The sequence below is a fragment of the Coffea arabica genome, chromosome 2c (assembly GCF_036785885.1).
Source record: "Coffea arabica cultivar ET-39 chromosome 2c, Coffea Arabica ET-39 HiFi, whole genome shotgun sequence".
Taxonomy (NCBI): Eukaryota; Viridiplantae; Streptophyta; class Magnoliopsida; order Gentianales; family Rubiaceae; genus Coffea; species Coffea arabica.
The window spans coordinates 10,407,172-10,420,655 of NC_092312.1; the positions used below are offsets into that span (position 1 = coordinate 10,407,172).

Here is a 13,484-nt window from a genome sequence, read left to right on the forward strand (position 1 = left end):
CACAGTCAGAAGCTGAGATGGAGTATATGGCTAAGGTTCCCTATTCTAGTGCAGTGGGTAGTTTGATGTATGTCATGGTCTGCACTAGACCTAATCTGGCACATGCAGTCAGTGTTGTTAGCAGATTTATGGCTAATCCTGAGAAGGAGCACGGGCTGGCAGTGAAGCGAATTTTTCGGTATTTGAGGGGTACATCTGATGTTGGTCTCATCTATGGAGGTGATACAGAGTGTTTGGTTACAGGCTATTCAGATTCTGATTATGCTGGAGATGTTGATAGTAGGAGGTCGATGACTGGTTATATTTTCACTCTTGGGCATTCTGTAGTTAGTTGGAAAGCAACTCTACAACCTACAGTGACTCTGTCCACTACTGAGGCAGAGTATATGGCACTGACGGAGGCTGCTAAAGAGGGAATTTGGTTAAAGGGGCTGGTTGGAGATCTTGGCCTACATCAGGATCAGGCTAATATATATTGTGATAGTCTCAGTGCAATATGTTTAGCCAAGGATCAAGTTCATCATGAGAGGACTAAACACATTGATGTCCGATATCATTTCTTGAGATCTGAGACAAGGATCAAGGTGAAAAAAATTGGCACTGCTGACAATCCTACTGATATGTTCACCAAGCCGGTCCCTCATAGCAAATTCAAACATTGTTTGGATTTGCTAAATGTCCTAAGTTTCTGATGGCCCTTATGGGCATTCTGATGGTACTTAGAGATAATTTTCTGAGTACTTCTGGCACTTCATTAGTGCGTCTGTTACATTTTTCGGGGAAGATTCAAGTCAAGGTGGAGATTGTTGAGATGCCTTGAATTAGATCTTCAACCCCCGCTGAGCTGTACGGGGGTCTCGCTAATAAAAATCTGATTTCCCCCTAATAAAAATCTATTCCGATTACAACCCTAATAAAAATCTGATTTCCCCCAAGTTGTTCTTGTCTATTCTTGTTTGTTCTTATGTTCCGCTGCATTTGTTATAACAATAATTAATACCTAAACAGCACTTCTATCAAGAAGGTTTCAAAACGTCAAATTTGTGTCAGATGTATGGAAACAGGAGACATAATTCATATTGAATAGAAACTGATATAGGGGACAAGGGCTTAATCTCGTACACAGAGAATGAGCTTTGTCTTCATTATATGGAATATAGGTCAATTTAGATCATGTAACTGGCTACTACCGTGAGTTGACAGTTTACTGTTATAATTTCTACTAGATCTTTTACATTTGCTTTCTTCAGTATGGTGCATCTTCCTCTGTAGAAAATGTGGAAGCTTGACTTTGCTTAGTTCCATCATTCCATCTTCGGAAACCAAAAGAAAGAACGTACGGATGCAACATGCATTTGGTTTGCACCATTTGAAAGTAGACATTTCTTCTTCTTCGTTTCCTCCCACATAATATGCTTCTCCAGAGAAAACTTTCTGCGCTCATTTCGCATATTGATTACTTACCCCGAGTGAGAGGTGATTGACTTGTAAGTTGTGACCATGTAACCAAAGCTAATAACTGTACAAAATTGGAAGACTCTTTGAATTTCTCAATCTTATCTTCCTTCCACTGCTGTGATAGTTAGTTCATTGCCTGTATTTGAATCTTGACCACTCCATGATGGGTCAATTTTGAAGGGGGAATTTTCTGTAATAAAACCAGGTTCTTTGGGTTGTGGCAACTCCACATTTTCGTTACTTAGCATGAAAACCACAGTACTCATAGCTGGTCTGTCTTCAGCTCGTTGCTGCACACACAAAAGCGCCACTTGGATACACCTTATGACTTCTTTTATTGAAAATGATCCATCCAGCATCTCATCAACCAGTTCAAGACACCTGTCTTCATTCCAAAGTTTCCATGTCTGAAACAAATTCAGTTCAATGAAACAATCATTAATTACAAATAAATTTGTTCTACTAATACGCAAATTTTCAGCTGAAGTGAGTATCAATTTTCTTTGTGCACTTACATGTCCTATCAGGTTATAGTCATGTCCTGGATCATAGAATCCCCAATTCTTTCTGCCACTTATTAGCTCCAACACTATAACACCAAAGCTGAATACGTCTGATTTTATGGAAAAATGACCACTCATTGCATACTCAGGAGACATGTAACCACTGCATCAGAGTACAGTGTTCAGCAACATCAGTGAAAAAATTGTATCAATCGAAGAGAAAGGTAAAGAAAAAGAATTGCCATTCCTAAATCTTTTTCCTCAGGTATGACAATTACTTACTATGTTCCGATTACTCTCCTAGTCTTTTCTTCTGTTTGCTCTCCTCCAAAAATTCTTGCAATGCCAAAGTCTGAAATTTTGGGGTTCATCTTGATATCAAGCAAAATGTTACTTGTTTTTAGATCTCTGTGGATAATTCTCAATCTGGAATCCTGGTGAAGATAAAGCAGCCCTCTTGCAATCCCCAAAACAATATCGAAGCGTGTATTCCATGGCAGTAGCTTTCTTTTCACTCGGTCTATAATTGCATATGCAATTAAATTTGTAGGTAAGCCAATTTAGTTTGCCGTGAAAGAGAGATAACTAATGGAGCTACAGGTATTGAGGGTTAGTGCTGGTACCGAATATAAAGTTGTCCAAGCTTTTGTTTGGCAGGTACTCGTACACTAACATTTTTTCTTCTCCTTGAATGCAGCATCCAAGTAGCTTAACAAGATTACGATGCTGAAGATTTGCAATCAGTTTGACTTCATTCTTAAACTCTCTTAGGCCTTGCCCCGAATCCTGTGAAAGCCTTTTTACTGCTATTTCTGATCCGTTAGGTAGTTTACCCTGTGGCACCAACACAAGAAAAAACAACATATTACCTCTGAAGGATCTGATTTCCCTTTGTAAGCTAAAAACTAATCATCCATAGAAAAGTTGAATACCTTATAGACTGGACCAAAACCACCTTGTCCAATCTTATTGCCAAAAGCAAATTGGTCCGTAGCATCAACAATGGTTGCAAGACCGAATATAGGCAATTCGAGGTCTTCGTCTTGACTTTCTTCTTCATAATGGTTGTAAGAATTGTTGTCATGGGCTGAAAATATATATGTAATAGATGAAGCAAGGTTAGTGTGATAAGGTTTTCCTAGTTTTCAAATAAAGAAGATACTTTCAGTGGAATCATTAAAAAAATTCTGAATTTAATTCTAGTGGCTAAAATCCATTAAGTGCTAACTCTCTTGACAAAAAAGCCAAATAGTGGTAGTCACAAAACCTTAGCTGAGAAATAGGTACTGTAGGGTAAGTATGAAATACCTATTGGCATAGAAACCGTATCCTCTTCTGCTCTTCTCTTAATTCTTTTCATCATTTGCCAGGCCATAGCCAAGAGAACCAGAAGAAAAGCTGTTGATATGGAGATTCCAATAGCTACTCTAATACGCTTTCTCCTTTTGTTTTCAGCAATTGAATCTGGCAGTTACATTATGTCTAAGATGAGAATCAAAATTTTGAGTAAAAGCTCAGTATGCAGTTATTGCAACAACCACCCTGGGATATGCCACTTGTAGTTTTGTATCTCCTCTGGGTATCAATAAGCTTCTTACCTACCCAAAAAAACCCTGTAATCGCTAGCAGAGTTGCCAAGGTGTTTACTGGCACTGATGCTTAAGTTTACCCAGTAATCCCTCTAAACAATTAATGTGAACTAGAAGAAACAAAAAATTGTGAAGGATTCCTAACTGGACTTTCAATTTAAACATGGTTTCCAATTTCTCATAGATGAAAGGCATGTCCATTGCAGTTCATTGGAGAATAACTGCATTATAAGATTTAAGGCAGAAGAAAGTTTTGGGTGTTGTTTCAAACTGATTCCCAAGCCATTCAATCAAGATAACTTCAGAAGTAGACCTAATTCATCGTGAAACATCTCAGAAACTTCTAGATTATTCACCTCACATGACATAGAACGGTAATGATCAACAACCTAGAAATGCTAGAGTCCGGTAATGATCAACAACCTAGAAATGCTAGAGTCATCCTCATTGTTCTTCTTTGCAATCAACAAGTAGAGCTACTACAGTTACCAACTTGTCATAGCTTCAATTTTCACAAGAATTTGTCCTATAAGTTGAACTTTCCTCCTCTTGTCCCTAGGTTTTGCTATGCTGCATCGTATTAACCAAACAAATTTGATTGATTAACATAAATAAGATAGGTACAATGCAATTTTGTTGCTATTGTTTACCAATTTTAGGTTCCTTAGTGAAGCAGCATATAAGGCTAATGTACAAAAACTAAAGCACAATTTAGCAAGGCAAAAGTTCCACATCTTCAGCAAGATGGAAGTGCATTCCTAATTTCAGAAGCGGTGCAAGGGTAGAGAATGACGCAACAGAAAATAAGTGCATACCTAATTCGGCGCGTGCCATTCGTATGAAGAGTTCCTCTCCATCACTAGCAGAATCTCTCATGTCAATCAAATCATGGAGCCAAACCACACATTGGCTGCCATTGCCAAGAACATTGATTCTAGTATAGGCCATACAATCACATTTCTTCAGACACTCTGCTCTACATTCCTCGACCCCAAAATTTGCCCACAGAACTGCATTATCTGGCAACTTAAGTGCATTATACTTCACAAAACCATCCCCATTGCTACAATTGAGATTGTACCTCCTCTTACAACCACCTAATGAATTAAACAATCTCCAATCTTGTGGTGAGTTTGGAACAAAACCGTTTAAACACCGGCAATTTGGATCATTGGTATAGCAACTTCCATACTGTCCACACATGCCATATTTATCACAGTAGATTCTGTTAAGCTCCACAATCATGTTCCAGTCTCGACTAGTATTTCGCCATGTGAGATACTGAATTGAACCCAGTGGTGTCACAACGGACCGAACTAAAGTAGAATCATCTAGTGTTTCATAAGCATAATAAACTTCATCAGATGTGGAAACAAAGATGGGCTTGAACACTGTATTATTCCTCAGTTCATTGCTACCGCTGAACCTATCACCATCAAAAGGACCCCACCTGTACTTCTTAGTCTCTCCCTGTCGGAGAATCAGCTGAGGAGTTTCAGGAGGATCCAAGCTAAATGTAAACTCACCATCTGAAGGGTCATCAAAATTTTTCCAAGATCTCATGATATTGCTGGTTCCAGTTTTTAGATTCCATCCAAGCTTCATTCCAGGCAACATCGTACCAGACATATGATCGAAGCTTTGCCATATATAATCTTTTCCATCTGCTTCATCCTGTTTTCTCACTACAAGGTTACCTGTATCTAGGAGTTGCAGCAATGGACTCTGGCCTGCCATTGTTCCATTCGTAATTGTAAACCAAACGAACTTGTTATAAAGAAATAGAGAACCATTTATACTCATCATTAGACCGCCAGATGAGTCGTTGATCGGATTTTCTCTATTGGCCACCCAAACCACTGTTAGGGGTAGGGGTTGGTTGTGGTACCATATGCCCAAATACTTTCTACCTGAATTGCCTGGACTGAAGAATCCCAGTGCAAAAATCTGGTTGGAGGAAACCAAGGTTTGGCCGTCTGTAAGGTTCTGGTCAGGTGCTAAGATGTCTGCTGCAATGGATCTGTAGGAGGCCAGGAGTGTGAAAATGGCAAAGACCGAAAATATCAGAGAAAAACCCATTCTTTCGAATTGGCAACGTAAAGGGACTTTCTATTTGCATTAACAAAATTTCATATGTGAAATTAATGTGATCAAAAGTAAGAGCCAGCCAGAGAAATTTAAGTGCAATACGAGTTTCCATGCTTGACTTCTAAGGCCTCACATGCTATTATTATAGCTTTGACTTGTTCCAAATACTTGGCAATAGATTTGTAGCTTTGACTTTCATTACAGGGCACCGTCAAATTGACCATAGTTGACTAGGCCTTCTTATCACCATTTCCTCAGACAGATTATCTGTCTAGTTAAGATTTATGACTGATTAACCATGTAAGATTTTGCAACCGAACGCTTTATGCTTCTAGAAATCGAGGACCGACTGTTTGACCATGGACCGGTTCATGATGTCACTGGGAGATAAGGTTTCAGTTTTTATGAGTAGAAAATACTGAAAAACTGCACCAAAAAAAAAAATGAAGAAGAGAAAAGGCAGATCTGGCCAACAGGTTTTCTTTCAGTCTTTCATTTTCTTGATCGGTTGATTATTGATCTTTACAGTCATAGATAATAAGAAGAGACTTCAAATATGAAAATTAACCAGAAGAAATACTAGTATAAACACATTTTGATTTTAAAGAGTTATTTTTTGTTGGGGATTTTGGGTTTTTTTTTTGTGGGTTTTTGGAGGGGGGGGGGGGGGGGGGGGGGGGGTTGGCGTGGGGGGAGAATATCTAAGAATTAAGGAATAACTTCCAACCTTCACTTCCCCAGTACAATACAAGTCACTTTAATAAATGGGATGGGGTATGGTACGCTAGAAACTAAGATGCTGGAGAGGTGCCTCATTTGTGATCATGTATCCAGATCTGTACAAAACTGGAGAATTTTTTTGTTTTTGAAGTGTTATCGTCCCTCTGCAGTTGTGAAAGTTATATGATTTCCTGTGTGAAAATCTTGACCGCTAGATGAAGAATCAATCTTCATGGCAGATCTCTCTGAAACAAAACCGGGTTCTTTGGGTTGTGGCAACTCCACATTTTCATTACTTAGCATAAATACCACAGTACTCATTGTTGGTCTTTCTTCAGTTCGTTGCTGGACGCTTAGAAGGGCCACTTGGATGCATCTTAAGACTTCATCCTTCGAAAATGATCCGTCCAATATGTCATCAACTAGTTCAATAGATCTTTTTTCATTCCAGAGTTTCCAGGTCTGAAACAGATTGAGTTCAATGGGTAAGAATGAGTAAATACAATTAGTTCGATAGGATGAATTTGAAGCATATAATTCTTTTCTATTCACTTACATGTCCTATCAGGTTATGGTCATGGTCTGGATCATAAAATCCCCAATTCTTCCTGCCACTTATAATCTCCAGCACTATGACTCCAAAGCTGAATACATCTGATTTTACAGAAAAATGACCACTCATTGCATATTCGGGGGACATGTAACCACTGCATCCAAATCCAGCATTTGTAAACGTTGATGACCAAACTGAATCACACCAAAAAGGCAGACAAAGAAATATGAGGTTCATTTTTTTCTTGGGTGTTAGTATTACTTACTATGTACCAATAATTCTCCGAGTCTTTTCTTCAGTTATTTCTCCTCCAAAAATTCTCGCAATGCCAAAGTCTGAGATTTTTGGGTTCATCTCTCTATCAAGTAAAATATTACTAGTTTTCAGATCTCTGTGGATAATTCTCAATCTGGAATCTTGGTGAAGATAAAGCAGCCCTCTTGCAATGCCCAAAACGATGTTGAAGCGTATACTCCATGGAAGTAGCTTTCTTTTTATCCGATCTGAAAGTTTTATGGAAATCAGTACGCAGGTTAGTTAATTTAGCTTAATAACTGAAAGGGTAGAATCATGAGGGCAACATGTAATGAGATCTGATGGGGTACCAAATATAAAGTTGTCCAAGCTTTTGTTTGCCAGGTACTCGTAGACCAACATTTTTTCATCGCCTTGAATGCAGCATCCGAGTAGCCTAACAAGGTTACGATGTTGAAGCTTTGCAATCAGTATAACTTCATTCTTAAACTCTCTTAGGCCTTGACCTGAATTCTGTGAAAGCCTCTTTACTGCTACTTCTAATCGATTAGGTAATTCGCCCTGTGTACAAGTACAGTAAAAACCAATTAATATCATGCTTAGCGGTTGATTTTTCTTTTCTGCATTTGTCTTCTAATTACTAACTGAATGGAAGGAAAAATAAGCCATACCTTATACACAGGACCAAAACCACCCTGTCCAATCTTATTACGTAAGGCAAACTGATCTGTAGCAGCAGAAATCGTTGCTAGATCAAATGTAGGTAATTCAAGGTCCTCCTCTTGACTTTCTTCCTCATAATGGGGGAATGACTTGCTCTCATGGGCTGCAATGGTACTTGGAGTTAAATGGAGGAATCTAGTATAATACCTATATTAGCTTTCTCAGCATCCAAATCCTTTCGATGAAAGCACTATAACTTGAATCTAGTCACAGTTCCAAGTGCTAAACCATGTGACAAACCTCTGAAATTAATAGGAAAAGGAAATTTTGAAATACCTATTGGCATTGATATGGTATCCTCCTCTCTTCTCCCCTTTGGTCTCAGCTTGTACCAAGCCAAGATAGCCAAGAGAAGCAGCGCAAAGGCTGATAACATCGTGATGGCAATAACTAATCTGACATGCTTTCTCCATTTGTTTTTAGCAATTGAATCTGGTAGTTAAAAATACAGCTGAGTAAATATGACAATCGAACTGTCTGCTACATGTATAATTAGGCACATTATACAAAAGTCGTTTAGCAGAGTTGGGAAGAAGTTTGATCTCTGTGGTGGCTAGATGTATGCGGAGATTTTTTTGTCTTTGTAGCAAAAGAAACAAGAACTAGAAGAAACATAAGAGTTTCATTCTATCTTTGCAGTCCACTCTTCAGAAGAACCAGAGCAATACAAACAAGTTGATCATGATATGTGGTAGAATGGCCCTTCACAAGGATTGGACATACAGCCATTATACCCTCCTGGAGGGAAGGGACGATAAAGTTTTCATTTAGTGGTTGCAGCATATTATCAAAGTAACTAATATAAGCTAACTAAGCAACATTAATTAGGTAGGAAGCCTCTCATGCAGCTTGTTTAAAGATCCACATCAGATGACAGAATTTGAAGTGAAGATCAACAACCTCGAAGGTCTATAGACTAGTTGTGCTTCTTTGTAGTGAGGAAGTACGGTTGATACTCGTTCATTAGATCGATTTTACAAAGATTTCTCTTCAAAAAATCATTGAGTTGAATGCACTCCCTTTATGCTAGAGTTTTCATTTCAGAGAATCCAATTAAGCTAACAAAGTTGATGCATATAAATGGACAGTCGCATGATATAATTGCTCCAGTTAGTCACTAATTTCATCTTTACTGTGCGAAGCACGGGATGTTCATCATGAAGAGAAACTGAAACAAACTTCTCGAACACAAGAATTCTACATCCTCTACAAAATATTAGTGCATTCCTGATGTCAATACTAATACGAGCAAGACATTACCATACTCTAATATGACATTCCAGACAGCAGAATGCAAGCGCTTACCTATTTCAGCACGTGCCATGCGTATATACAGTTCTTCGCCTCCATCAGGGAAATCTCTGAGGTCAATTAAGTCACCGAACCAAACTACACACTGGCTGCCATTACCTAGAGGGTTGATTCGGGTGTAGGCCATACAATCACATTTTCTCAGACACTCTGCTGCACATTCTTCAGGGGTAAGATTAGGCCACACAACCACGTTATCTGGCAACTTCAGTCCATCATACTTCACAAAACCATCTCTGTTACTACAATTCAGATCAAATTTCCTCTTGCAACCATCTGAATAATCATATAATCTCCAATCTTGTGGCGAGCGCGGAGCAAACCCTTCTAAACACCTGCACGGAGGATCATCCGCATAGCAATTTCCATTTCCTCGACACATTCCATATCGATCACAATAGAGCCTATTTACCTCTACAGTCATGCTCCAGTCTTTACTACCATTTCGCCATGTGAGATACTGAATTCCACCAAGTGGTGTCACAACAGACCGCATTAAAATAGAATTATCCAGTGCTTCAAAAGTATAATAAATTTCATCAGCAGTTGAAACAAATATAGGCTTGAAGACTGTGTTGTTCCTCAATCGGTTGCCACCACTAAACCTATCACCATCAAAAGGCCCCCACCTGTAATCCTTATTTGATCCGCGACGCAGTAAAAGCTGAGGTGTTTCAGGCGTTTCCAAGCTGAATGTAAACTCTCCATCAGAAGGGTCATCAGGACTTTTCCAGGATCTCATGTAGTTGCTGGTACGAGTTTTCAACTTCAATCCAAGTTTCATTCCAGGCAACATAGTATCAGACATATGATCAAAGCTCTGCCAAATGTAATCGCTTGCATTAGTATCATCCTGTTTTCTGACTACAAGATTACCTGTACCTAGAAGCTGCAGAATTGGACTCTGGCCCGTGATTGTTTCATTCATAGACCATACAACAGCCATGGAGCTGTTGTAAAGCAATAAAGCACCATCAGACCTCATCGTTAGATGGCCTAATGAATCGCTGAGAGGATTATCTCTGTTTGCTACCCAAGCCACTGTGGTGGTAGGGACGTTATGATACAATATGGCCAAATATCTTTTACCAGACTTTCCTGGAGTAAAGAATCCCAGCTCAAAAATCTGGTTGGAGGACACCAAGATTTGGCCATCGGTGAGGTTCTGATTTGGTGTTAAGGTGTCTATTGCAATGGAGGAGTAGGAAGCAAGAAATGTCAATATGAGAAGAACTGAAAGGGAAAACAGCCGAGGAAAGTCCATTCTTTCAAATTAGCAAGCTAAAGGGGCCGCTCAATATACTTTAAACAATTCATTATGCAATGAACTGGTAGAGGAGTTTTTGAAAATTGATTTTGAAAGGTCTCTGCTAGAGGAAGTAGTTCCAATAATAGGTCACCATCTTTGACTTACAAGGTCTCGTGGGACGAATATATTTTGGAGTGCTTTGTTTGCATTATGTATCAAAATGGGAATCAGAAACTTCATTATAGGTTTGTATGCAAGTCATTTCTCCTACTTAGTTTTGTTTAGAGCTGAGCCAGTTATTGCCAAGAGAATAGATTAATTCATTTAACAGTAAATTATATATATACTATCAATGTATTCACTATTATAGTTGGATGAATGACACACGAACAAATTTTTCCTTTCACGGGAAAAAAAAATAATAAGACAAGAAGTTTGTTTTTACACTTCAGGATGATTTAAAGTAGTTCTTTTTGAACAAAATGTATGACTGTGGTTGGTTTTGGTGTCAATTCTTGACCTAAACCAAAAACTGTAATAGTTTGTGTAAGTGTAAAGATGGTGTTCAATTTAGTAGTTAATTAGGGACAATATGGGTACTTCAACCAAACGTTGTAAAAGGGATTTTTTTTTTTTTGTTTAAATTTTCACTTTATATGAAAGTATAAGGGGGTAAAGTAAATATTTTGAAATGTTAAGAAAATTATGTATGAATGGATCAAACTACATTGAAATTATATGTAATTTACCCCAATAGTTTTGATAAGTCCCATGTCACCACTAGGAATTGATATTTTGAATTGACTTAAAAGCTTAATTAAAACCAAAATGATAGTACTATGTTCGGTTGACGCCTTGACGGTCATACTAGGACTGCTCGGAAGATTTTTTCTAACACACGGACAGATGGGCCGCATTTGATTGGTTGTCTTGTCTTGGTCTCGTGGGACTTTTGATGTCACCGTTTTCTTACCCTTACCCTGTTCCCTGCCTGAGAGAAGACTGTAAAAACACAAATCAATGGTGCCAAACTGAACTGGGTAAGATGGAAGCAGTCCAGCAGAAGAGAGGACCAGGGTTAAGTAATCAATGAGTAATAGCTTTGGAATGTATGAATTCTCAAAGTTGGCTGCCCTCAAAGTTAATTAATCAATGAGTAATAGTTTTCTCTAAATTAAGTAATCAATGACTAATAGTTGTAATGAGAATGAATATGTCTTTTGTGATGTATATTTGGCATTTATAGGAATAAATAGATGATAAATGAACCGTATGGAGTTTATCACTTTAATTCCTAATAAGAATGGTCAATCTGATAACCATTAGGAGAGGGTTGGGTTGGGTTAAATGGTAAGGTAGGAGGGATTATAAATAAAAGATTTTGAATCCAAAACCTTAAAAAAAAAAAAAAAAAAAAACTAATCTGATCTGACAACCATTTGTCACTATCAAGTTATTAGAGATAATTATAGGATATCAAGTACTTATCGTTGGTTGGGGATGATCAATACTATTTATCGAGTATAAACCATTAAGTTTAACACATTTCAGAGACTAGCAATAGTTTACATGATTTGCATGTGATTATAATATCTTAAAATATATTATTCTTTAGATACTAAAAAATTTTTGTGAAATTTTGATCATCAACATCATAATATAGTATTTTTATGTTATTTATTTTCTTTGACCAGTTACTTTTAGAAATTGTATTAAATGCAAAGAGACAAAAAGCATTCCAATATAGTTAACGTGTCCCTTAGGATTAAATTTGGAATCATGAACCAAATATTTGTTGATTTATGGCTTGAATTCTAACATATCAAATATTGATAATATCATGTTTTACCAAAATTGTGGTATATTCATGATTTTATTACATATAAACTACAATCGTTACCATTTTTTATAAATGAAGAATATAATTAAGCTAAAATAATAAACATACGCGTAATTTCAATTATTTGTATTCTTTTTATTGCTATTTTTGTCAATAATGGAGTATAAATGATCCACCAAGTAAAGTTCTTTTTTTTGGCTTGTACATTCTGACAATTAAAATTTCATAAATAGTTGAGTTTTTTTCCATTTTTTTCTTTTAATCATATTTTTTTATCACAATCCAATGCAAAGCAAAAGCAACAAGTCTACTTTTTTCATATCAGCACAATATTTTTTTGTTTCGGTATCAGTGTTTTTAATAATCATGGAATTGGAATGAGAATTCTGGCTAATTAACAATTTTAATATTAATTTTTAGTATATTGTAGTGTTTTATTTTTTCAATTGCCAACTTTAATCCATAACATCTACCATTATTGTCAATTATTGGAATACACTAAATCTGTCTAATTACAATTGTCGCCATAAATAAAATTTACTTAATTTTAAAGTTTTTCATTTCATAACTGCTACCATTATTCACTAATATTGCAATACAATAAATATATGTAATCATTAAAAAAATAAGGGCACTTTGGGCATCACAAAAAAATAATTTGGATATCATTCTTCATTTTAAGTTTACTCTTATTATAATTCTTATTTTATAAATGGAAATGGCTTCTGCATGGCTTGATAGATGGACTTATTTGTTCAAACCAATATAAAATGAAGCATTCCTATATTATTGCATATAACAATGCTTATCTTCCTTTAAATGTCAGTGATTTGGATGTTGTCTTTGGCATTATTTGAATTATATTTTCATCTTTTTAATTCATTTCCTATTCACTTTATGTCATTTTGCGAATAGTTTTCAGTTTTTCTCGTTTTGAGGAATTGCTATAAATGATAATAATGGTTTATATGGTGCTATTTCAGATTTTTTTTCCAATTTAATATTGCTATTTCAATTATAAAATTGTTATACCTTTTTATATATTGAAATTCCATTGGGTGGAACATGAAAAATTCTTCCCCTTATGAATTGGATGTGAACAACTTATTTAATTCATCCAAGAAATGTTTCTCAAATCAATATGGTATGATGCAATATGGTGGTCTTAGTAATCAACCATTATTTTCTTCTAAAC

General features: G+C 36.7%; 2 protein-coding genes across 3 annotated transcripts; both read right to left on the bottom strand.

The window, feature by feature from the left end:
- Positions 1 to 1,119: 1,119 nt before the first annotated feature.
- LOC113723244 (G-type lectin S-receptor-like serine/threonine-protein kinase At4g27290) lies at positions 1,120 to 5,659 on the bottom strand. The gene is made up of 7 exons (XM_027246417.2): positions 4,366 to 5,659; positions 3,270 to 3,425; positions 2,894 to 3,048; positions 2,585 to 2,795; positions 2,244 to 2,481; positions 1,974 to 2,124; positions 1,120 to 1,865 (listed from the first exon to the last, which is right to left on the bottom strand). The coding sequence occupies exons 1-7, from the start codon at positions 5,627 to 5,629 to the stop codon at positions 1,557 to 1,559; spliced, it is 2,484 nt and encodes an 827-aa protein (XP_027102218.2). The 5' UTR covers positions 5,630 to 5,659; the 3' UTR covers positions 1,120 to 1,556.
- A 687-nt stretch (positions 5,660 to 6,346) lies between these two features.
- On the bottom strand, positions 6,347 to 10,577 carry LOC113723237 (G-type lectin S-receptor-like serine/threonine-protein kinase At4g27290). Of its 2 annotated transcripts, none has more exons than XM_072074279.1 (7): positions 9,195 to 10,568; positions 8,166 to 8,321; positions 7,838 to 7,992; positions 7,517 to 7,727; positions 7,177 to 7,414; positions 6,915 to 7,065; positions 6,347 to 6,820 (listed from the first exon to the last, which is right to left on the bottom strand). In XM_072074279.1, the coding sequence occupies exons 1-7, from the start codon at positions 10,462 to 10,464 to the stop codon at positions 6,512 to 6,514; spliced, it is 2,490 nt and encodes an 829-aa protein (XP_071930380.1). In that variant the 5' UTR covers positions 10,465 to 10,568; the 3' UTR covers positions 6,347 to 6,511. The 2 variants fall into 2 exon arrangements, 1 of the variants encoding a protein (XP_071930380.1); XR_011838933.1 differs by having other exon boundaries at positions 6,750 to 6,820; positions 6,915 to 7,012; positions 9,195 to 10,577.
- Positions 10,578 to 13,484: the final 2,907 nt, after the last annotated feature.

Coding starts and splice junctions, on each gene's coding strand:
- LOC113723244 (XM_027246417.2), bottom strand. CDS start 5,629: ATGGGTTTTTCTCTGATATTTTCGGTCTTTGCCATTTTCACACTCCTG. Junction 2,125..2,243: donor AGGAGAGTAATCGGAACATA/GTAAGTAATTGT, acceptor ACTCTGATGCAG/TGGTTACATGTCTCCTGAGT. Junction 1,866..1,973: donor ACTATAACCTGATAGGACAT/GTAAGTGCACAA, acceptor AATTTGTTTCAG/ACATGGAAACTTTGGAATGA.
- LOC113723237 (XM_072074279.1), bottom strand. CDS start 10,464: ATGGACTTTCCTCGGCTGTTTTCCCTTTCAGTTCTTCTCATATTGACA. Junction 7,993..8,165: donor TACCATATCAATGCCAATAG/GTATTTCAAAAT, acceptor GTACCATTGCAG/CCCATGAGAGCAAGTCATTC. Junction 7,728..7,837: donor GTTTTGGTCCTGTGTATAAG/GTATGGCTTATT, acceptor ACTTGTACACAG/GGCGAATTACCTAATCGATT.